At 48.4% G+C, this 23,157-nt stretch overlaps 2 protein-coding genes and 1 long non-coding RNA gene across 11 annotated transcripts in view; 2 read left to right on the top strand and 1 right to left on the bottom strand.

Moving 5' to 3' along the window:
* Window positions 1–1,881, top strand: part of LOC140897805 (C-type lectin domain family 2 member B) — a 42,651-nt gene extending 40,770 nt beyond the window's left edge. For all 9 annotated transcript variants that reach the window (XM_073310890.2, XM_073310889.2, XM_073310891.2 and 6 more), the window contains one exon: window positions 1,610–1,881. In XM_073310890.2, coding sequence (XP_073166991.2) covers window positions 1,610–1,772 — 163 coding nt within the window. In that variant the 3' untranslated portion in view covers window positions 1,773–1,881. The remainder of the gene's footprint in view (window positions 1–1,609) is intronic.
* Window positions 1,882–1,883: 2 nt separating this feature from the next.
* Window positions 1,884–13,696, top strand: LOC140897807 (uncharacterized). The gene is made up of 2 exons (XR_012154813.2): window positions 1,884–2,491; window positions 5,917–13,696. It is a non-coding gene; the product is annotated as an uncharacterized LOC140897807 (long non-coding RNA).
* Window positions 13,231–21,802, bottom strand: LOC140897806 (killer cell lectin-like receptor subfamily B member 1B allele A). The gene is made up of 6 exons (XM_073310893.2): window positions 21,353–21,802; window positions 19,426–19,512; window positions 18,201–18,368; window positions 15,782–15,936; window positions 14,495–14,607; window positions 13,231–13,383 (listed from the first exon to the last, which is right to left on the bottom strand). Exons 1-6 carry the CDS (start codon window positions 21,495–21,497, stop codon window positions 13,260–13,262), a joined length of 792 nt encoding a protein of 263 aa, XP_073166994.2. The 5' UTR covers window positions 21,498–21,802; the 3' UTR covers window positions 13,231–13,259.
* Window positions 21,803–23,157: the final 1,355 nt, after the last annotated feature.

The raw sequence follows: 23,157 nt of genomic DNA, 5'->3' as shown, positions 1-23,157 counted from the left end.
CACTGCAGTGCGTCATGGGAGATGTAGTCCAGCTGGGAATCAGGACCTATAGGAGAGAACAGGGGCGGAAGAACCAAGAACTACAGTTACCATGATGCCAGGCATCAGCTCCGCAGTCTAGCTAATGAAAGTGTTTCATTTTGGGTTGACCTAAATCTTTTTTTTTTTTTTTTTTTTTTTTCGGAGGGGAAGAGAAATTCTGTTCTGTGGGAAATCTAAATATTTTGACTTTTGGTCCCGAAACACGAGAATTTCCCTCAGGATGGAAATTCCGTTTGTCACCCACCTCTGTGCAAATGGGTCCCCCTAAATCATTCACAAGCACATCCCATCGTTCATACACAATGACACGCCACCAAGCGGAGTCACTATGGCTACGGGACAGGACAGAAGATGCGGCAGCTCGGTGGGGGAGCATCTCAGTAGCCGCGTGAGGCCCTTGCTTAGCACAGTGGGCTCTGGCTGCCTGGGGCAGAAGGGGAGGCAGAGGAAATGGATGGAAAGTGTGGGGGAGGGCTTGGGAGACCCACCGGGGAGAAGATAAGGGGCGGGGGCAGGTGGGGCAGCAAAAAGATATTGGGAGAAATGGGAAGTTGCTGGAAGAGGCGAGTTCTAGAGGGAAAGCGGGAGGACAGGTCCATCCAACCAAGATGGTCAGGGAAGCAACCCCATGCTCTGGATGTCCCTACTTCTGTTTGCCAGAAGCTGGGAATGGCCGACAGGGGATAGATCACTTGATAATTGCCCTGTTCTGTTCATTCTGCACCAGCCACTGTTGACAGTGGGCTAGATGGACCATTGGTCTGACCCAGCATGGCCGTTCTTATGAGGTTTGCTTCACCTGAGGTACTGCCTGATTTCCAGTCTAGCTGCACTAATGCGTCCAGTTCTGTTAATCTGTATTCAAGAAAGACACACTCAGACTGGAACAGGTGCAGAGAAGTGCAGCTAGGATGCTCCCGGGAATGGAGAGTGTCTCTTGTCAGAGGAGACTGAAAGAGCTTGGCTGGCTGAGCCTAGCACGATGAGAGGGTATCTCATTGCTCTCTGTAAATACCTCGGGAGTAGACACCTGGGAGGGAGAAGAGCTACCGAAGCTAAAGGACAATGTTGTCACAAGATCACACAGGGATAAACTGGCCAGGAATTAATTTGGGGCTGGAAATTAGCAGAAGATTTCTGCCCATCAGAAGAGGGAGGTTCTGAAGCAGCCTCCCCGTCAGAGCAGTGGGGGAAAACCACCTAACTAGATAGAATACAGAGCCTGCGAAGTCTACGAACAGGACGATATGCCGGTTTTGCCTGCCGGAGCGGGGCTGGGACCCAGGAACTCCCTTGCAGGCCTATGTCCCCTCATACACTGGGAAAATCCTGCAAGAGGCTTGACAACTTCTGTTGCCTGTTTTCTGTGAGCCTGATTTCCAGGTGCTCAGCATCCACTGTGACTTTTACAGCTAGAACTGACTAGCTCAGGGTTGATTAGTAGCAAAGCCTGGTTGAGAACCCAGTTCCCCTGCATCATCCACCGCTGGACCACATCGCTTCCCTGGACGTGAGCAGGAATGGAAGCCGGCTGCATCTGATAACCCCACACCGCTTCTCGTTGCAGGTTTCCAGTCAGAGGGGAAGGGCAGTGCGCCTACCTGAACGAAAATGGGGTCAGCAGCTCCCGGTGCTACTCAGAGAGACCTTTCATCTGCAAGCAGCCGGACAAGTGCTCTAGAAGGAAGCCAAGCGCCGCAGGAGGGGACATGATGGCTAAGATCACTTAAAGGGCCAATGCAGCCTCTTCCGTGGATGCAGAACTTACACATTCATCATCTCTTGGGGAGCATCCTACCTCTCCAGCCATTGCTCCCTCCCGCTCCCTGCTGAAAAACTCTCCTCACAACGCTCGACTACACTAACTCGACAACACCATATCTCCGTTGCCGTGGTACTACTGGACACAGACCCTGGAGTTATTGTGTAGTCGAGTCAGTGTAGTCGAGTGTTGTGAGGAGAGTTTTTCAGCAGGGGCCTGGAGGGAGCAATGGTTGGAGAGGTAGAGGATGCTCTGCAAGAGATGACTTAATATTAAATCTAATATTCCCTTAATACGGCCAAGTGGATAAATTATTTAGATTATGAAGAATTTTATTTAAAAAAGAGTATGTTTCTAGCTTGCTTGGTTATCAATATGCCCTGGCAAATCAAAGAGAGCCTGAGTCAGCAGAGAGCTTGAAACAATAACTCAGAAAAATGCCCCATTTAATTAATTGACTCTGGAACCTAGTGATGACACTAACTTCTTTCTTTCTGTTTCCTCTACGCCACTTTTCTTGGTGAGGGTCGCGGCGGCAGCAGCATGGAGAGTAGGGCGGGCTAGACCTCCCTTTCCTCCACGACAGATTCCAGCTCTTCCTGGGGAACTCCCAAGCATTCCCAGGCCAGCCGGGAGATATAATCCCTCCAGCCTGTTCTGGGGTGGCCTCAGGGCCTCCTCCTAGTGGTACGTGGTCAGTAGAGTTCCAAAAGAAGCCTGCCCGGGGGCATCCCCAGCTGGATCCTCTCAATCCAGAGGTGTAGCAGCTCTACCCCGAGGCGCTCCCGAAGAGCCGAGCCCCTCACCCCGTGTATTAAAAAAAGTCATGATTTTGGGGGGATTTTTGAATGTTTGGGTTTGACAAAACTGGATTAACAAAATCTAAAGGTCATACGTTTTGGTCGCAGCTGGAACTAGGTGACATTTTTTGACCAAACCCTTTTATGTATTTTATTTATTTTGTTTGTTTTATTTATTTAGGCAAAAAATGCAGATCTTGTGTCACCAAAACAGTGTGAATTTGTGTCGATCTTTGCCAAATTGATTTGAAAAAAAAACACCCAAAAAAAAAAAAAGCTGAACGTTTCATTTTCCTGGTTTTGAAAGCAAACTTTTTGACTGAGAATGGCTTTTTATTTCATGATTTCCTTTAATTTTTGTTTTCAAAAATTTAAACCTTAAAAATCAAAATGAAACTTTTTTCAATTTTTTTTTAACTGTTCAATGCAATGAGAATTTTTGGGGAAAAAAATTGGTTTTGATTCAATCTGAAACCGAATTTTTGTTTGATTTGTTGGAATTTCCAGCAAACTGCAAAAAATCCATTATTTGCCCAGCTCTAGCTGCGACCTCCCCCGCCCTTTCCGTGTTGCTCAGTGAGGGAGGTGGGATCAAGGTTAGATGGGAAGTGGACACTAGTGTTCAAAGAGCTTGTGAACAGCCCTGTACTCTGGACTGCAGCTACCTCAGGGACACAAAGACCCTGAGTGTAGGATACAGACCCTTACACTTGGGAAAAGGCCGAAGAGACACTGAACCAAAGTCAGGGTAAGAAGTAGCCAGTGGATCTTGGAAACATCACTTGAAGCTGGGACACGGGATGGATCAGTTGATAATTGCCTTGTTCTGGTCATTCATTCTGAAGCACCCGCCACCAGCTTCTGTTGAAAGTCAGAGAACTGGGCTAGCTGGACCATTGGCCTGACCCTATATGGCTGTTCTTACGAACTTTATTTTTTTTTTTTAATATGTTTTTGAGTAGATCTGATCACAATTTGACAGGAAACGTTTTTTAAAGCGTGTTTTCTCCAGGATTTTTTTTGCAATGCTGAAAGTTATTTATTTATTTATTTATTTTAAATTTTGACTGCAACTGTGAATGGGAGAAACTTAGCATCTCTCATCATCTGCATTTAATTCATTGCTGTGAGCTAAGATTGTTTGGGTCAGGAGAGCTCCTGAAAGCATTTAGTCACTTCCCCTAGGCTGTGTAAATACCAGAATAACCCATAATGACTCCCAGTTAGGAACCAGGATTAGTGGCCAGGTTTTCAATAGATTTATGGAGTTTAAGGCCAGAAGGGAGCATTAAATCATCTAGTCTGGCCTCCTGCCTAGCACGGGCCAGAGAACTTCCCCCACTTCCCCCTGTATTGAGCCCAACGACTTGTGTTTGGCTATAGTCTATCTTCCAGGAAGGCATCCAGTGTGGATATGAAGACATCAAGAGATAGAAAATCCACAACTTCCCTTGGTAGTTTGTGTCAGTGGTTAGTCTCTTTCTTTGTGAAAAGTGTGTGTCGTATTTCTGATTGAAGCATGTCGTCTGACTTATCTTCCAGGCGTGAGTTCTTGTTCTGCCTTTCTCTGCTAGGTTGAGGAGCTAGTTGTTTGTGCTAGTAGTTAGTAGCTAGCAGTTTCTCCCCATGAAAAGACCTACACACTGTAATCAAAGGCCCTTCTTGATCTGCTTTTCGTCAGACTAAACAGATCGAGCTCCTTAAGTCTCTCACTATGAGGCAACTTTGTCCAACCTTTCAGTCATTGTGGAAGCTCTTCTCTGCACCCTGTGTGACTTTTCAACCTTTTAAAAAACATGGACCCCAGAACTGGATGTACGATTCCAGTGTTGGGCTCACCGACACCATATACAATGAGCTGAGCCGTTCTGAAAATGTGCCCTAAGTGTCACAAGGGGAGCTGTCACAATGGTTGAGGGAAACCTGAAGGTCCTTAGCTTGGAGCAGAAACTAAAGCAAAAAGCAAACAGAAAACACAAACAGAAAACTGAACATGAGTTATAGATTCCAAGGCCATAAGGGACCACTGTGGTCATGTCGTCTGACCTCCTGCACGATACAGGCCAGAGAACTGCTCCAAAATAATTCCTGCCTAAGCCGGGCCTCCCATTTTGGGTTACTCTGGTGTTTAAAATAGACAAGTAAATAAATCTTTGTTTCGGTGGGAGGAAAAATAAACCAACCAATCCTACTTCCTCTCACTTCTAAAAACTCTTTCCCCCATGTTGGGAGGGAGGGATGGGGAAATATTTTTTGTAAAAAAGGCATTTTGTGTTTCAAAAAATGTTTTGATGGCAAGTTTCTGATCTGGTCTATTGATTTGTAGATAAATGTTTTAGATTCCCTGTTGTGAATTGCTTACAGTCTCAGGACACAGAGTGCCTTTGGTGTTTGGAAAGTGCCTTATGCAGGGCAGCCTGTGTATCATTGGGCAGGAAATAGTTTTCCCATCCCACAAAAAATTTTGATATTTAAAAAAAAAAAAAAATAATTCTGTCCCAAATTGGGATGAAACCATTTCACAATTTCCCAAACAAGCCGAGAGCAACCCACTCCCCCAACCGTGAGCGTACTCACCTGAGAGGGAGGAGATACAAGTAAGTCGCTGCTCTGAATGGGACTTGACCGGGGGGTTTTCACATCCCAGGTGAGGGCCCTGACCCCCGGGCTATTCTCACATAGTCTGGCCTGGCTGTGAGAACTCGTCCCAAGGAAAGTTTCACCAAACCAGCTCTGTTTCCGCAAAAGGGTTTGCGTTCACTGAATCGGCATTTTCAAACAAGGAGCGGCTTTATCAAAAGATTCCTGACTAGCACGAGAGGGACTCTCCCAGAAACAGATAACGAGACTGGCATTCGTTATAACAGCACTAACGAGCACCACACTCTGTGGGGGGTGCCAAAAAGGAGCCTGACAGAAGTTCGGATCCAAAGCTTATTGAAATTACTGGAAAAACTCACAGGACTAGATGGTCAAAGGTGGGAGATGAGAATTGCAATACCTGTGAGGTTCTGGGCCCCATTAACTTCACTGAGCAGCCCCCTTTGACACTGTCATACCAGCATCCCCTGTACGGGACTGCCCCCTAGAGACCGAATTACAAATTATTATTTTAATGTTTGATACTTAGCGATCACATTGTGCTAGACTCTGTAAAATACCGTACTCTTACCATGTGCTGTACCTGTTGTCGTTTGTCCTACGCTTGTCTATTCTGCGTTTGTACAGCCCCTAGCACAACTGAGCCCTGCTCCATGACTGGGGCTAAGTGCCACTGGAGTACAAATACAATGGCATCGTCCCTCTTTACAGAGCATGGTACGTGCGCCGGTGAGTTCTCTGATGGCTGCTGAGTCCGATGGGCGAGTGACAGTCCAGTCCACAGGTACGACACACCCACACGTTAGCAATGCTCTGAATCCGAGTAGCAGATTCTTTCCTCCTCCGATGCCGGGCATCGGAAAGCTTGATCCAGGCCGCCTCGCTCCATCTACAAGCTGCCTCTGCCAACCGGCGCGGCATTCTGCGTTCCTTTCTCAATCATCCAGTGAGATTCCAAAGGACACTAAGTCAGCTTTGCAAGCATCCCGGAATCTGCCTCTTTCTAAACGCTTTGCGAGTGTCAAAGAACTGCAAACTTCAGGATCCTGTCATCCGGCATTCGTGTGACATGACCAAGCTGCCTGAGTCCTTTCTTACTAATTAACGTTCCCATAAATGACATACCAGCACGAGTTAGCACTTCCACGTTTGTCACCCCGTCTTGCCATCTTCTTTGAAGAATTTTACTCAAGCATCTGACATGGAAGCTGGTTAGTCCTCCTGGTATGTTTGGTGTAAGTCGTCCATGTTTCTGAGTCGTATAGAAGAGTGGATAATACACACATCTTATAAATACAGATTTTCACTTTAATTGACCGTTTGTCACTGTTCCAGGCAAAAGACAAAAGTTCCCGGCTGCTTTGCTGATTCTGTTAGTGAGCTCAGCATCAAGATCTACATTGCTGGTAACAGTAGAGGCAAGGTAGCAAAACGGGTCCACAACATCCAGACGAATACCCTCTAAGGTGATATCTGGAACTGATTCTGAAGAACTTCGAGGCATGATAACAGTCTTCAAGCTTATTGCTAGCTCAGAGATTTTGCATGAATCAGAGCACTTGGTAATAAGCTGTTGCAGGACATCAACACAGTGAGCCACAAGACCTGCATCATCTGCAAACAGGTCCCTTGTGATGATCTCCTTCAGCTTCATCTTAGCTCTGAACCGGGCATCGTTAAACCAATCTCGATCATGTCTAGTGCTGATACAGAGACCCTCTCGAACACCACGGAACGCACGTTCAAGCAGGAATGGGAAGTAAATATTAAACAATAGTAAATATTAAACAATGGAGGAGCCACTACGCAACCCGGCTTCACTCCATTGTTGATGTTAAATGACTGGGGGTAAGTGTTACTTGTAATACATGTTAGTATATTATTATTTATTGGTAACAAAAAGCTGCCCCAAAGAGTTTACAATCTAAGTGCAAGACAACAATCAGGGAGAGAACCAGAAAACAATGAGGATATTGTTGCTGGACTTTCATTCTAACTGTCTAAGCCAGTGGTTTCCAACCTGGGCTCCGCGGACCACTGGCGGTCCGTAGATTATGTCTAAGGGGTCCGCAAAAGATATTGTTACCGTAGAACAGTGGTTTTCAACCTGTGGTCCATGGAACCCTGGGGATCTGCAGACCATGTCTAAGATTTACAAAGGGGTCCGCACCTCCATTTGAAATTTTGTAGGGCTCTGCAAATGAAAAAAGTTTGGAAACCAATGGTTTTAGGCTAAGCCATGGGGCTTAGGGCATGTGTATCTTATTATTTTTGTTTCATAGGGCGTAGGGGACCCTGTCATTCTGCTTCTCTTCTCTAGATGACCCCTGGACTGTCCCATGATGGACGCACAGTGTGATCCAGGGACCCCTTAGTGCCACCTGCCAAAGGGGCCAGAGAGGGAGCCCAGGGGTGTGAGCATTCTAGCTCACCAAAGAGCATCATGTGAGGTCTCAAATTCAAGCGTGCGTCACACTGGTCACCAGCATCATTGTGAAACACGTACGGCTGCTGTGCAAGCAGTTCTGTGTAAACACTGACCATTATGGTCCCCATGTCTGTGTCTAGGTAGGTGGTCACTGGCAAAGGTGTAAACCAGGTTTTCGGTCAGACAAAGGCTGTTTCTCTCTCTCTCCCTGGCTGTTTATAGGTAAATTAAGTGTTGGATAGTTCACATTTGGGCTCCTCTTCCGGGTCTGAACCAAATGCTAAGGAAGGATGGGGGAAACCACACAGAGAGAAAAGTAACAGGATGGAACAGTGCGAGTTCCTTTGTTTCTGCCTCTATTTATAACTGGAAATTAAACCCCGTTGCTTTGTCAGGAACAGAAATGATCCTGTTACTGCAGTCGCTGAGTGCATAGAAACTGACCGCAGCTTCTGGGCAAATGCTCTGAGTTAGGACATTTGGTCTGTAATAACATGTATGTACCGTATCTGTCTCATTTGTGCCTGAATTCTGTTTATATTTATATGTAATATATTCACCGACTTGTGGTGGTGTTTTTTTTTAAGTAGCATGGGGGAAGCTCTCTCTCTTGTGGGATATGCAGATCTAAGGTTTTCCTTCATCTTCCTCATCCTCACCCAGTAAATGGGCTGTTTTGTGAAATTCTACTTGGTTGTTTGTGAATCCTCACCTGACTCCTAGAGATTTGCCTGTCCTGCAACAGTCCTTGCATTAAGAGGTGTGTGTTTATTTCCGCTGGGTGTCCCAGTGGAGGTGTGACAGCTGCTGTCTTGGTTGACACCCCAGGAGTTGAGCCTGTCAACCTCTGGAACTCCTTCCCAGAGGGTGTTGTGAAGGCCAAAACTAGGACGGGGCTCAAAAGGGAGCTAGATAGATTCATGGAAGATAGGTCCATCGATGGCTATTAGCCAGGATGGGCAGGAATGGTGTCCCTAGCCTGTTTGCCAGAAGCTGGGATTGGGTGACAGGGTATGGATCACTCGATAATAACCTGTGTTCATTCCCTTTGAGGCACCTGGCATTGGCCACTGTCAGAGGACAGGATACTAGGCTTGAAGGACCTTTGTTCTGACCCAGTATGGCCGTTCGTATGTTCTTACGAGCCCAGGAATGTCCAGAACAAGACGCATAAACGGCCATGGGCTTGAGCTGAAGAGCCAGGCTTTGTAGCGAAGAGTGTTGTTAGACTCCCAGGTCCTCAGCATTGTGTCAGTGGGGAGCAGGGTCTTCCAGTGCTTCCCACCTGTTTGGACGTTTGCCCGCAGTGGGATGCCAGGGAGTTGGGGAGGTGGGACTGGATGTTTTTTTGCAAAATTCTTCCAAAATTGATTTTTTTTTTTAAAACAATCTCTCCCGTGGAAAGTATCGCACAACTGACCATTAATTCCTGTTTGGAACACACACACACCTCTCTCTCTCTCTGCCAGAAATGTGGAATTTTCCATGGGAAGGAATTTCCAGTTTCCCTCCCAACTCCAGTCTCTTGGGATGACTTTTGGTGGGATTTTGGCACCAAACTACCTTAAACTCCTTAGAAAATTCCAGCCTATTTAGTGAGATGTATGGGGGGGCAGGGGGTTTTTGAAGAGCTTTGTGGGCCCAGTTCCCACTGATGTTTCTCTCCCAATTTCCATAGAAAACTCCTCCTGAACATTGCTAGAAGAGGGGCGCCTGTTCCTAACACACCAGGCCCCCTGCAATAACTTGAAAATGCATCACAAATAATATGCCTTAAGTGCAGCGGTACAATTTAATATAGGCCCTGCCTGCAATAAGTCAGGCAAATTACAAGTCTACACCCAAATCCCGACCTTCCTCCCCTTCCAGTAACACACACACACACACTTAAATTACATATTTTGCAACATTCCTTGAAGCTCATGGGACGCAGTCTGTTTCAGACCAAAGACCCGTGAGCCTGAGTTTGGTGCAGAGGTCTGCCTACTGTTTCAGGGTCTTAGATTTACTCCAGGGATCACTTACACCAAGGTTACATGACTCGAACCTACATTCCGCAGTGCCCGGAGCCTGATTCTCAGCTACACTCACCTTTATGCTACCATGGCCGGTGTGGAGCTGGCATAAGGGCCCTGCACGTACCCTGCTTCCAGCCCCTTGGTGTAGGGGCTGGACTGAGGATGTGGTCGGGGTGCACTGTGCTACGCCTATTCTGTGCTACCTAAGGCCAATAGAGAACAGACTGTAGACTAGAGCAGCCTTGAAGCTGCTCCGATTTACACCAGGGGGCAGGCAGAGCTCTGCACAGACCTAGAATAGGGGAAGCAAAAAGGGGGGTTAAAACTACTTAAATCCCAGCCTGAGCTGAGGAACATAGTCACTGGGGATCAGGCCCTGTATCCCCAAAGGGGAGGTGTCGACACATCCAAATCTGTTTACGTGCCATGGTATAATACTGACTACGTGCTGGGGTGCAGACAGCAGAGGGAGCCAGAGTTCACTCGCAGTTCCTCTTCGCGCTGGGCTTCTGTGATAAAAATACACTTCACGGTCACCAGCTCCCCAGCTGCGGTAAATCGGCCATAGCTCGTTAGAGTCATTAGAGCCAAATCTCCAGCTGGTAGAAGTCAAAGGAGCTGGGCCAGTTAATGCAGCTGGGGCTATGGCAGTGGTCCCCAAACGTTTTTGGTCATGCCCCACCCGGCCCCCCTCCTTACCTGGTCCCTGCCCCGCCGGGATTGGGGCTGCAGCTGGGACTGCAGCCAGGAGCGGAGCTGGGGCCAGGAGCCAGGGGCAAGGCTGGGGGTGGGGCAGAGCTGGGGGCAGACCGGGGCTGGGTAGTGCTCACTCCCTGCCCCACGTGGAGGCTGGCCTGGCCCCCCCCCCAAACGTTCCTCTGTGCCCCCCTTAGGGGGGCCCACCCCACAGTTTGGGGAGCACTGAGCTATGGCCTGGTAATTGTAACTATATCTATAATGAGCAGTTAAGAGACGCCTTTCACACGTACAGTGGAATAGTGCTAAGTGTTTTTTGTCGCCTGATGAAAGCGATATCTGCTCTTTTGTGGTCAACTGCACTCCGGAGGCGTCGAAGATCAACTGACAACTTTGAATCGCACTTTAAGATGAGCGAGGGTTTTTTTAACCCACTACCTCAGGAGGTCAGAGCTGTCTCTTTACAAAGATGTTGAAAAATTGTAGCTGTTTCAGAGAACTACAAGAAGGATTTAAGCTCTGGCAAACGTGCCGGGCAGCGGATGACATTAAAGAGGTCCGTCTACTTCACTTATCACACACAGCGTTCAGGGGAGACTTGTTCACAGCCTACACGGGAAGAGGATTGCTAATGGAGATCTCAAGTCGAACACACTGAGGCAGAAGAAGATCCCGTGGCTGGAAGCTGAAGCAAGACAAATTCAGACGGCAAATAAGCTGCCCCTTTGTTAACCGTGAGCGGAAGTAGCCATCGGAGCAACTTACCGAGGGACGTGGTGGACTCGGCATCGCGGGAGCTCTTTGACTCACGATCGGGTTGGTCTAAGAGCTGTCGCTCCGCCACAAGGATTGGGCTCCGTGCCGGAATCACCGGATGCGATTCTCCGGCCCGTGTTACACCGGAGATCAGACAAAATCATCGGAATGGCCCTTTCTGGCCTTAAAAATCTACGGCTTTTTTTACTTCCGTTTCTGGAATTTATATTTAGTTTGGTTACTTTCCCCATTTAACTGTACTTGGTATAACGGCCGAAATCTGCCCCATAGTCCAGTGCCCCTGTGTGTGCCTCTGTCCTGTGCCAAGAAGAGAACAACCATTTTTTAAAAACCACAACAATTGGCAGGGGATTTAGGCCCAGGCACCGGCTTCCTCATTTCCCTGGGGGTGCTCGACCCCCGCTCCGCCCCAAGGCCCCGCCCCACCCTGTGTCTTCCCGCCCCTGCTCCGCCTCTTCCCGCACCGTTCCATCCCCACCCCCTCCCCGCCTCCTGCATGCCGCTGAGCAGCTGATCCGCGGCGGGCTGGAGTTGCTGGGAGGGAGGGGGGAGGAGCTGATCCGTGGGGCTGCCAGTGGGTGCTGAGCACCCTCTGTTTTTTCCGCATGGATGCTCCAGCCCCGGAGCACCCCCGGAGTCGGCGCCTATGGACTGAGGCTACTTTAAACTCTCTGGGCCAAATCCTCAGATGGCGTAAGCTGTCATAGCTCCGTCAACATCAGTGGACTGATGACAGTTTACACAAGTTAAGAATCTGTCCCTGTTTTTTTTTTTTTTTTAAAAAGTAACTCCATTTCAGTTTGAGGTGGTCTCTTTAAACAAAGCGGATTCTGGATCCAGAGAGCCGGCAATCCCTATTGTCCATTTTTATGTATTTTTCTAAAACACGTTTTAAATAGAGGAGGAAATGTCATGCAAAAAGACTAGCATTGAGCTAACAGTGAGAGAACTCAACCAGCTAAAAGCCAGGCAGGTGACAAAGAAATACAGGCTTAAAGGACAGAGTGCTACCCCCTGGAGGCCCTGACGTGTCCCACACATGGTTCTGATCACACTCAGCATATGCAGGGAGTAAGAGGAATGCCCTTGTGGATAAGATATTGAATTGCAGCACAAGCGTCTCTCTCCAGTTCTTGGCTCTGGCCTGGTTTACACTTACAATGTAAGTTGGCCTAGTGAGGCCTCTCAGAGGTCTGATAAATCCAAACCCGTGAGCACGGGAGCAAAGCCAGCCTAACCCCCAGTGTAGACACAACTGGGTCAATGGAAGAGTGCGTCTGTCAACCTGCACGGGGAGGTGGAGTTCCTGCACCAAGGAAAAACCCCTCCCGTTGCTGTCGGCTGCGTCTACACTACAGGGTTACACCAGCACAGTTATGGCAATCTCACTCTGTTACTATAGTCCCTGTAGTGTAGACACACCCTCTGTTTTACACTTCTGTTGTAACCTTGTAATCGCTTCATCGCTGGGCCTCAATTCCCCCATTTATTAAATGTAGATAGTAATGTTTGCTCTGTCCAGTTAGGCTTTGATTTTCAGAGGAGCCTAAGGGTTGAATTTCATTGGGATTTGAACACCTGACACCTTCAGGGGCCTTGGAATCTCAGAGTCTGATTGTAAATTCTCTGGGGCAGGGACTGTCTCACACTGTGTCTGGGCAGCGCCCGGCACAACGGGGCCCTGATCTCAGCTGGGGCATGGGCTGTCTCTCGCTGGGTGTCTGGGCAGCGCCTGGTACAGTGTGACCCTGATCTGAGCGCTACCATAATGCACGTAATGTCATCACAGGAATCAAATTATTTGTATACATTGAAAACAATTTTTGGAAGCTAAGTGATTTTATAATTTTGTAAATCTAGAACCCTTCCAAAGGGCCAGATCCCCCGCTGGTATAAATCGGGGGGAGCTCCAATGGAGTCAATGTGGCCCGACCCCCAGCTGGTTGAAATCAGCCATAACTCCATTTGAATCAGTGGTCCCAGATCCCCGGCTGCTGTGAATCAGTCTAGCTCCACTGACTTTAATGGAGCGGCCCAGATTTCCCCTACTTGAGAATTTGTTAGTGGTAATAAAGACAAACACACTTGGTGTTTTGCATTCCGCCTATTCAAACAGAGGTCACCAATCCAGCCGGTTAAATTAGCACAGCTTCCTTTTGGCAAATCCATTTATAGTCAGTGGTGCAGATTTCAGACTGGATCCGATTCTTCTTTACTGCAGCGCAGCTGTTCTCTTCAGCAGGACCCGATACCGTGAATCTAAGGAGTGAAGGAGACAGTCACTATCGGTGTGTTTAGAGGTGGAGAAGAGCCGCTTTTCTCCTCCCTTCCAGGAGGCTGGGGTTCCAGCCATGATCTTTGGTCTTTCCCTAGATAGGCTACTACGTAAAGCAAGTTGGTATGTTTTGGAGAGCTGTACGTGGTACAGAAACTTGCAGCGAAGTGTTTAATGCGGGTGCTCCTTCCGAGAGGCCAACCTTTAGAACCCTGCAAATGTTCCGCTTTTGAAACGTACATGAAAAGTTGAGTCCATTTCAAATTTCAATTAAAAAATGGGGAAGTTTTGATGAAATTTGTGAGTTTTTTTTCTAGAAGTGGTTTTTTCACCAATTATTTGAGGTAGTTGGAAATTTTCAGTTTTGAACCTGATCAGCTTTGGAATTCTGAAATCTCAAATGTTGATTAAAAACAAGAAAAGACTTAAAAAAATGTTTCCCCTGTTGTGTAACCAGTTCCAAAGGTGCCGACTGCGTGGGTGCTCCGGGGCTGGGGCACCCACGGGGCAAAAATAGTGGGTGCTCAGCACCCACCAGCTACCCGCCAATCAGCTGTTCAGTGGCAGGTGGGAGATGCTGAGGGGAGGGGGCAGAGCCAGGGCGGGAAGAGGCGAAATGAGGGTGAGGCCATGGGGGAAGGGGCAGAGTGGAGCCAGGGCCTCGGGGTGGAGCAAGGGTGGAACACCCACCCAGAAAGAAGAAAATCGGCACCTGTGACCAGTTATGCCAAGGATTGATGAGCCCAGGGTTGCCAACCCTCCAGGATTGCCTGGGAGTCTATGATTAATCTTTAATTAAAGATGCTGTCATGTGATGAAACCTCCAGGAATTCATCCAACCAAAGTTGGCGACCCTAGATGACCGCATGCAAACAGAGACCCTGATTCATTTATGTGTTTGCTTAGGTTTCCTCCCCTGGGTACTGCCATTCACTCCAAAGTGAAACCCATGTGTGTTTGCAAGATTGAGGCCTTTACACTGTAAAATTAATGGACGAAATCCTTCACCAGCAGATTTGCCATTGACTTTAATGGGGATTTCACTCTATATACCTATTGCAGGCTGATGTCAAATACTGATCAGGAATCACTCACAGTGTTTGATTTAACGGGGAATCATCCACCCAGGTCCACTTCCTCCCTGGGGATGTGATGTTGAGTCCAATCCACACTGGATTTTGATTTCCTGGAATATTCTGTATGAACTCCTGTGAAATGGACAAGGTGTCAGAGGGAACAGAACAAGGTAGAATTCTCTGGTTCCTTTGCTCACAATGCAAATGACACCTGATCTCTTGTTGGGGTTTTGATCATCAATTTCGGTGACAAATCAGGACTAGCTGAAACTCCAATTGAAAGTACTGTAAACATAACAAATAATTTACACTACTAATTAATAACTGAGTCAGTCCTGTTCCCCTCCGCCAAGATTTTGATGAATTTTGTTTAAATTTTTCAATGAACTTCAGTAAACATTCTCAACGTTTTTGAATGAAAATTTTTTTACAATTTTTTTGTGCTGGCTTTTTTTAACACAGCTCTAATGAATAATTAGTAACATTTCAGCTCTGGGCAAACTCTTTGCTGTTATCCAGCTACTGCACCTCTTTCCACGATTCTGTACTGAGTGAACAAACCCTGTGCAACATTGCTATACAGCTGTTACCCAGCTACCCCACCCCAGAAGTAGCCGCATCCCAGTGATAGCTGAACAATCCCTGTCTCCAGTTTGTATTTCATCATTTTAAGACCATAAAATGCTTTGGGATCTACTATTCATGTATTGATTTCAGTATATTTAGGCTTGGAAAGATTAGATTTTTATTGGTAAATGTTGACTTCACTGTAGACACACAAACTGATGAAAAAATATTTTCCATTGATGATGATAAAAATTTACGGAGAGGCAAAGTAAGAAAAATACTGCTCAAGAAGTTAGCATTTGATTTAAGGATTTTTACTTTGCATACTTTGATGGTTACAAAACTTTACCTTTTTGAATCTCAACATCTACTGTCATTAAATAATTATGGCCGGACCTCCCAGCCCAGTGTCTGTCCCCGCCCCATGATTTCCTACAACCGTGGAAATGTAAAGCAATAAAAATGGATAAAAAATACTTATAACCCATAAGTTTGCATAACTGAAAATTTAAATTGTTAAAAAAAATTTAAAATGATTAAAAATAAATGGAGAATATCTGTCAACATTCTGAAAAAGATGAACATCTCGTTTCACTGTAAAATTTTCCAGTGAAAAATAGAAAAATTGTGAATGAAAATGTTGCTTTCAAAAGTTTGTGGATAGAAAAATAAAAAGGGATTTTTGACCTGCTCTCATTCACAAGGTCACAAATACGGTGCAGTTTAGCACATTCTTTACCAGCTCCTCCCGGTCCTGGATCACTAGCAGGTGAGATCCCCTCCGTGCGCAGTCATCACGGCCCCGGCTCCAGTACTGATTCTCTTCAGACAGCCGGTAGCACTTGTCCCTGTGCGGCACCCAGTGCCTGGGGCAGAGTTTGCACCCGGAGCCCTCTGGACGGGGAAAGGGAACAGTATCAATAACCAATTTATTTGAGCATGAGCTTTCGTGAGCTACAGCTCACTTCATCAGATGTTTACCGTGGAAACTGCAGCAGACTTTATATACACACAGAAATCATGAAACAATACCTCCTCCCACCCCACTGTCCTGCTGGTAATAGCTTATCTAAAGTGATCAACAGGTGGGCCATTTCCAGCACAAATCCAGGTTTTCTCACCCTCCACCCCCCCCCACAAATTCACTCTCCTGCTGGTGCTAGCCCATCCAAAGTGACAACTCTTTACATAATCAAGTCGGGCTATTTCCTGCATAGATCAAGGTTTTCTCACATCCCCCCCACCCCCATACACACACAAACTCACTCTCCTGCTGGTAATAGCTCATCTAAACTGACCATTCTCCAGGTTTAAATCCAAGTTAAACCAGAACATCTGGGGGGGGGGGGGTAGGAAAAAACAAGAGGAAACAGGCTACCTTGCATAATGACTTAGCCACTCCCAGTCTCTATTTAAGCCTAAATTAATAGTATCCAATTTGCAAATGAATTCCAATTCAGCAGTTTCTCGCTGGAGTCTGGATTTGAAGTTTTTTTGTTTTAAGATAGCGACCTTCATGTCTGTGATTGCGTGACCAGAGAGATTGAAGTGTTCTCCGACTGGTTTATGAATGTTATAATTCTTGACATCTGATTTGTGTCCATTTATTCTTTTACGTAGAGACTGTCCAGTTTGACCAATGTACATGGCAGAGGGGCATTGCTGGCACATGATGGCATAGATCACATTGGTGGATGTGCAGGTGAACGAGCCTCTGATAGCGTGGCTGATGTTATTAGGCCCTGTGATGGTGTCCCCTGAATAGATATGTGGGCACAATTGGCAACGGGCTTTGTTGCAAGGATAAGTTCCTGGGTTAGTGGTTCTGTTGTGTGGTATGTGGTTGTTGGTGAGTATTTGCTTCAGGTTGCGGGGCTGTCTGTAGGCAAGGACTGGCCTGTCTCCCAAGACTTGTGAGAGTGTTGGGTCATCCTTTAGGATAGGTTGTAGATCCTTAATACTGCGTTGGAGGGGTTTTAGTGAGTTTGTGTGTGTATGGGGGTGGGGGGGATGTGAGAAAACCTTGATCTATGCAGGAAATAGCCCGACTTGATTATGTAAAGAGTTGTCACTTTGGATGGGCTAGCACCAGCAGGAGAGTGAATTTGTGGGGGGGGGTGGAGGGTGAGAAAACCTGGATTTGTGCTGGAAATGGCCCACCTGTTGATCACTTTAGATAAGCTATTACCAGCAGGACAGTGGGGTGGGAGGAGGTATTGTTTCATGATTTCTGTGTGTATATAAAGTCTGCTGCAGTTTCCACGGTAAACATCTGATGAAGTGAGCTGTAGCTCACGAAAGCTCATGCTCAAATAAATGGGTTAGTCTCTAAGGTGCCACAAGTCCTCCTTTTCTTTTTGCGAATACAGACTAACACGGCTGTTCCTCTGAAAAGTATCAATAACGGGTCTGATCATTCGAACAGCTCTGACCAGCTTCCCCCGCAGAGACGCACGGAGCCTTCCCACTCAGCGTGTTAGTGAGACAACGTGCAGCGCATTGGCAGAGCTCTGGGGACACCATGGGGTGACCCCAATACCTCCGTGTGATGCAAGGGGGCGCTGTCCTGCAGGTTAGTGGAGCGGGGGGGCTCAGGAGGGGGCAGTCTCCCTTCACAGTCATTCCTGGCTCCAATGCCCCAGTGTGGCACTGGGGGCACTGTGTTGGGCTATCAGAGGCTCAGTAGGGGGCGCTCTCACCTTGCAGCCACGGCTGACCCCAATGCACCAGTGCAGGGCTAGGAGGCGCTGTGCTGCAGGGCTCAATAGGGAGTACGCTAATGTCAGTCAATGCTGGCCCTGATCTCAGCTGGGGCAGGGACCGTCTCTCGCTGTGGGTCTGGGCAGCGCCCGGCACCATGGGGCCCTGATCTCAGTTAGCGCCTCTGGGTGCTACACGTGTAATACACGGATCAGCTAAAGAACTTCAAAATCTTATTACACTGTTATGGCTCCAGCTGCCAGGGCTCTGCCCACCCTGAGTGGCCACGAGCTGTCGCAGCTGAGGGTGTAGGTCCCTGGCGATATTACAGAGGCTCAGGAAAGGAGGGATGGGACAGAGAGGGGGTGGGAACGAAGGTGTCTCGGCTCTATGTAAACATCAGGGTGTGTAACAGTGAGGGCGAGTGACGGGCTGGATCCAGGATGCGCGGGGGTTACCTGCTGAGCTGGTTTCCACCCCACACAACTTTCGCTTCAGGCAGGATTGGAAATCCTCCAATCTACGGTGGTACGGTGTTGTGTTTCGATTGATCTCACAGGAATCGCTCTTCTGAGCCGTCTGCGGGACTGGTGCCGTCTGGCAATTCTGGGGTGGGCGCTGGGAAACTTCAAGATACATAGAAGCCAAAAATTGGAGAAGACGAGGCCAGATTCCAGCTGGTGTCGATCCGCCGGAACTCCACCCACAGGCACTGAGTTTTGGATTTCCCACAGGGTGCTCCGCCCCCGCTCTGTCCTGAGGCCCCGCCCTCACTCCGCCTCTCCCCCCGAGGCCACGCCCTCAATCCGCCTTGCCTCCAAAGGCCCCGCTCTCACTACGCCTCTTCATGCCCGCACTCCACCCCCTTCCACAAGATCCCCCTTCCCCATCCTCTCTCCCTTCCTCTACCCACTGTCTCCTGCCCAATCCTACACTCCCGCCCCCTGCCCACCAAACAGCTGATCTGCAGCCAGCCCTGGGGCCAGGCCGAACCACTGTGGCGGGGGGTGCTGAGCCCCCCCTATTTTTTTTCTGTGGGTGCCTGAGGCCCGGAGCACCCCTGGCGTCAGTGCCTATGGCTCCATCGGAGTCCATGGGCCAGATCCCAGCTGGTGTGAATCGGCCGGAGCCCCATTGGAGTCCATGGGCCAGATCCCCAGGTGGTGTAAATCAATGATACTATGGCAATTTATAGCAACTGAGAATCTGGCACAGTTGTCCCAGAATCACAAACTTCAAGGCTAGAAGAGACCTCCTGTATCACCCAGGCCAGAGGCGATTCTTGCAACTGAGAATCTGGCACAGTTGTCCCAGAATCACAAATTTCAAGGTAAAAATCATAGAATCATAGAATATCAGGGTTGGAAGGGACCTCAGGAGGTCATCTAGTCCAACCCCCTGCTCAAAAGCAGGACCAATCCCCAATTAAATCATCCCAGCCAGGGCTTTGTCAAGCCTGACCTTAAAAACTTCTAAGGAAGGAGATTCTACCACCTCCCTAGATAACGCATTCCAGTGTTTCACCACCCTCTTAGTGAAAAAGTTTTTCCTAATATCCAACCTAAACCTCCCTCCTGTATCACCCAGGCCAGAGGCCGCTGCTTGCCTTGAGCCCCAACGTGTGTTGAGTTCCCGCTGTGTTGCTGGGCCGCAGCACAAAACCCACAGCCGGGGGCTACTCACCCAGGACAGCCAGGACTATCACAGCTCCCAGCAGGACGATGTTCCCGGCGCAGCCGACCCGATGCCAAAGCGGACACTGCGGACAAGCTGCAAGAAGCAAGGGGGGAAATGCAGAGCCGGTTTGCATGCACCAGGGGAGATAACTGTCTGTGGTGCACCCCACACCCATTGACATCTGCAAGGCGACATCTCTGCCTTTTAACACCTGGCCTGGCCTGTTTGCAGGTCTCGCCTGTCAGTGGAAACAAGCCCCCTTGTTTGACTGGGTCTAGCTGAGCAAATTGCTTGCAAAAGTCTCTGAGACGGAGGTGGAGAAGACACTGTTCTTCTCAGCTCAGCAGATCAGGAAACCCACTGCTGGAAATGTGTGAGAGGGGGAAGGTGAACGTGTTATAATGCATCTGATGAAGTGGGTTATAGCCCACGAAAGCTTATACCAAAGGAATAATACTAGAAAGAACTGGAGTTGGTAACAGAATTCTGTCCTCCTAAGGAACTTCACCCGGCTCCGTTTCTGTAGCAGCTGAGCGCCTCATCGTAACCCGGGAAATATTTACCCTCCCTGCCCTGCTCTGAGACAGGGCAGCGCTGTTATCCCCACCTTGCGTAGATACCAAGGCCAGAAGGGACCTTTGTGATCATCTAGTCTGACCTCTCGATAGCACAGGCCCGAGACCTGCCCCACAATAATGCCTTCAGCGGAGCTGTCAGAAAAACGTCTCAGCTTGATTTAAAAGCGGTCAATGATGGAGAATCCCCCGTGACCCTTGGTAAATTGTTCCACGGGTTAATTACTCTCCCTGTTATAAATGCAAGCCTTATTTCTCGCCTTAATTTGTCTAGCTTCAAGTTCCAGCCCTTGGGTTGTGTTGAAGCTTTGCGAGACTGAAGAGCCCGTCATTAAATATTTGTACTGACAGCCTGGGATCAAGTCACCCCGTCACCTTCTCTTTGTTACACTAACTAGATGGAGCTCCTGGAGTCTCTCACTGTAACGCGGGTTTCCTAACCCTTTAATCCTTCTCGTGGCTCTTCCCTGACCCCTCTCTAGTTCATTAACCTCCTTCTTGAACGGCGCGCACCAGCCCTGGCCGCAGGAGCCCAGCAGCGCTTGTATCGGGGACAAATACAGAGGTAATAGAACGCTGCCCTGTCTCTCCACGCCTGCTTACAGGTGGGAAATGGAGTGATGGAGGGCCAGGTTTCCTAAGGTATTTAGGTACTTAAAAAACCACGCCGGGTGTAATTTTTTTAAAGCCTTTAAGTCCTGCTGAAGCCAGCTTGCTCAGGCACCTAATTACCTGTGGAAGTCTGACCCTACGTGCCTAGCTCAAGACGACACAGGGAGTGTGCAAAAAAGGACTTAAACACAGGTCTTCCAAGTGTCCTTCCCCCCCAGGCCTCCCTGCTCCTTCCTCTTGGTCTCAGTACGTGTCGATCACATTCCAGTCAGGCAATGTGATGGCAAAGGAGGGCAGAGCTGTACATTTACTGTGACCAACTGTGTATTGCTCTCACTACGCCCAGATCTCAGTGACCCTGTTCCAAATCCGGAGTGACTCCACTGCGATGAATTGTGCCAGAGCTGCATTCAAATCTCAGTTACCTTGTTCCAAATCCAGAGTGACTCCACTGCAATGAATGGGGCCAGGGCTGGACTTTGACCTCAATGACCAGAGGTAAATCCAGAGCAACCACGCTGAAGGCAGTGGAGTTAGGACCAAATTCTGATCTCCGTGACCCTGGTGTAAATCCGGACTTAATGCATTGAAGTCAGTGAAGCTATGCCCGCTTGCACCAGATGGGGATCTCACCCCTCGTGCATAGTTAGACCTGCTATTTATCAACATCACAGTCGCAAAAGTGGAATCTCAGCCTCCCCAAATCCACACCCCTGAAAAAACGCCACAAAGGGAAAGGCACTCACTGTGATGCTGAGCCGGGGCCGACGTGTGGCTGGGCAGAGAGCCTGCCTTGAAGTTTACATTCTCATAGACTTCTCCATCAGCCATGGCCAGCAAAGGCAACAGCTGCGTGCGAAGGCACCGTCCTAGCCGTGTGGGAGCTAACATGAACACGCCTCCACCAGGAAATATTGTGTCGGTTGAAACCTGCCACCTTCTGCCCACTGCCTGAGCTTTGGCGAATGGCGGAATAATTTGTACCTTCTGCCCCTGCTGCTCTTTTCAAAAGTGCCCAGAGAGTTGGCTGCTCGACCCGACTCCGATTCAGTGCAGATCCGAACTCAGTGAGGCAGCAAATGCCAATCTGGAGCCATACAGAGCCAGTGCGAGCAGGCTTGTGTCGAGATCCTGCCCCTCTGCTTTTGTCTGTGCTCGGAGAATCAATGGTCTTTGAGGGGGCTGCCCACAGCAGCCAGCTGTCAAAAGCCTGTGTAGCAATTTTAGATCAAGAGGCGGAAATGAGCTCGAAAAGAGGGTGGGTGGACAGGTTTCCATCACAGTGTTTTCACTACCATGAATTTTTATTTTATTTTTGGGCAGAAAGCAGCCGCTTTCCTTGAAAAGTCTGGAATGTTTGTCCCCCCAATGAAAAATCCCCCCCTGAAAAGAAATGGTTGCAATTGGGGGCGGGGCGGGGGAAGATTTTGAGTGGGGAGGATGCACAAGAAGAGGAAAGTTTCCACTGCAAATGGGGGGAAAAAAAATCACTTCCCATCAACTTTTTCTGTGTGTGTTGGGGGGAAACAGCATTTCCCAACGTTTGAAATCAAACTTCTCTGGCCTGGTTTAACTGCATGGTCCAAGGGGCGGGAAGTTTGTATTTTTAGGATTTATGATTTGCCTTGGGGCAGTTGTTTCATTGTCTGTGCAGCTAGACAGACTCGCCCTCCCTTAGCACCCTAAAAATAGCAGCGTGGATGTTGTCTCAGGCTAGCAACTCATGTCCAAGCCTGCCGGCCTTCCCCCGGGTCTGAGCTCAGGGCACTAGCCCAAGTCACAGGCACCGTACCCGCCACCCTGCCAGTTTTTCAATGCTAGCTCTGGCGAAGCTACCATGAACCTTTTCACAAGTAGCCCTGGTACGTGGGAGCAGAGCGTGGCGATGACCTGCTCTGGCTGCACGTGCCCTCCAGCTGGCCTTCAAGCCCCCCTGCTCGTTGACTGGCTAAAAAAGTCACCCACCTCTCACTGAAGTTTTTCTTTCTACTGCGGAAGACCTTTCCAGCCCACCCACTGCTCTGAGTGTGATGCTCCACCCCGGTGACCTACGGTGCGGTTTAGAACCGAGCATGAAAACAGCTGGAGAACGGGGCTGTGTAGAATGATTAATAATTTCACAGATTTGAAGCTCATTAGATCATCTTGTCTAACATCCGTACCGCAGGCCAGAGAATATCCGTAGTGCTGTGTCAAGTCCATAGCGGCTATTTGGGATGCCTTAATCTGATGATACTTGACAATGCTTTCCTCCATAGTGAATAGATATAGTGCACAATGACAGGCCCCAACAGACCTGTTAAAAGTGAAAGTGTAAAACATTTTGGGGTTGAAAGCAAAAGCCTTTTCAAAACCAGACGTTTCTACCCCAAAATGTACTTTGGATGGGTTTTAAAAAAACCCGTACTGGGTCAGACCAAAGGTCCATCTAGCCCACTGTCCTGTCTTCCGGCAGTGGCCAATGCCAGGCGCTTCAGAGGGAATGAACGGAACCAGTAATCATCCAGCGATCCATCCCCAGTCCTTGTGAGCATGCTCAGTACAAACCAAG

Source organism: Lepidochelys kempii, chromosome 14 (assembly GCF_965140285.1).
Source record: "Lepidochelys kempii isolate rLepKem1 chromosome 14, rLepKem1.hap1, whole genome shotgun sequence".
Lineage (NCBI taxonomy): Eukaryota > Metazoa > Chordata > Testudines > Cheloniidae > Lepidochelys > Lepidochelys kempii.
This window is presented reverse-complemented; position numbering and strand designations above follow the sequence as displayed.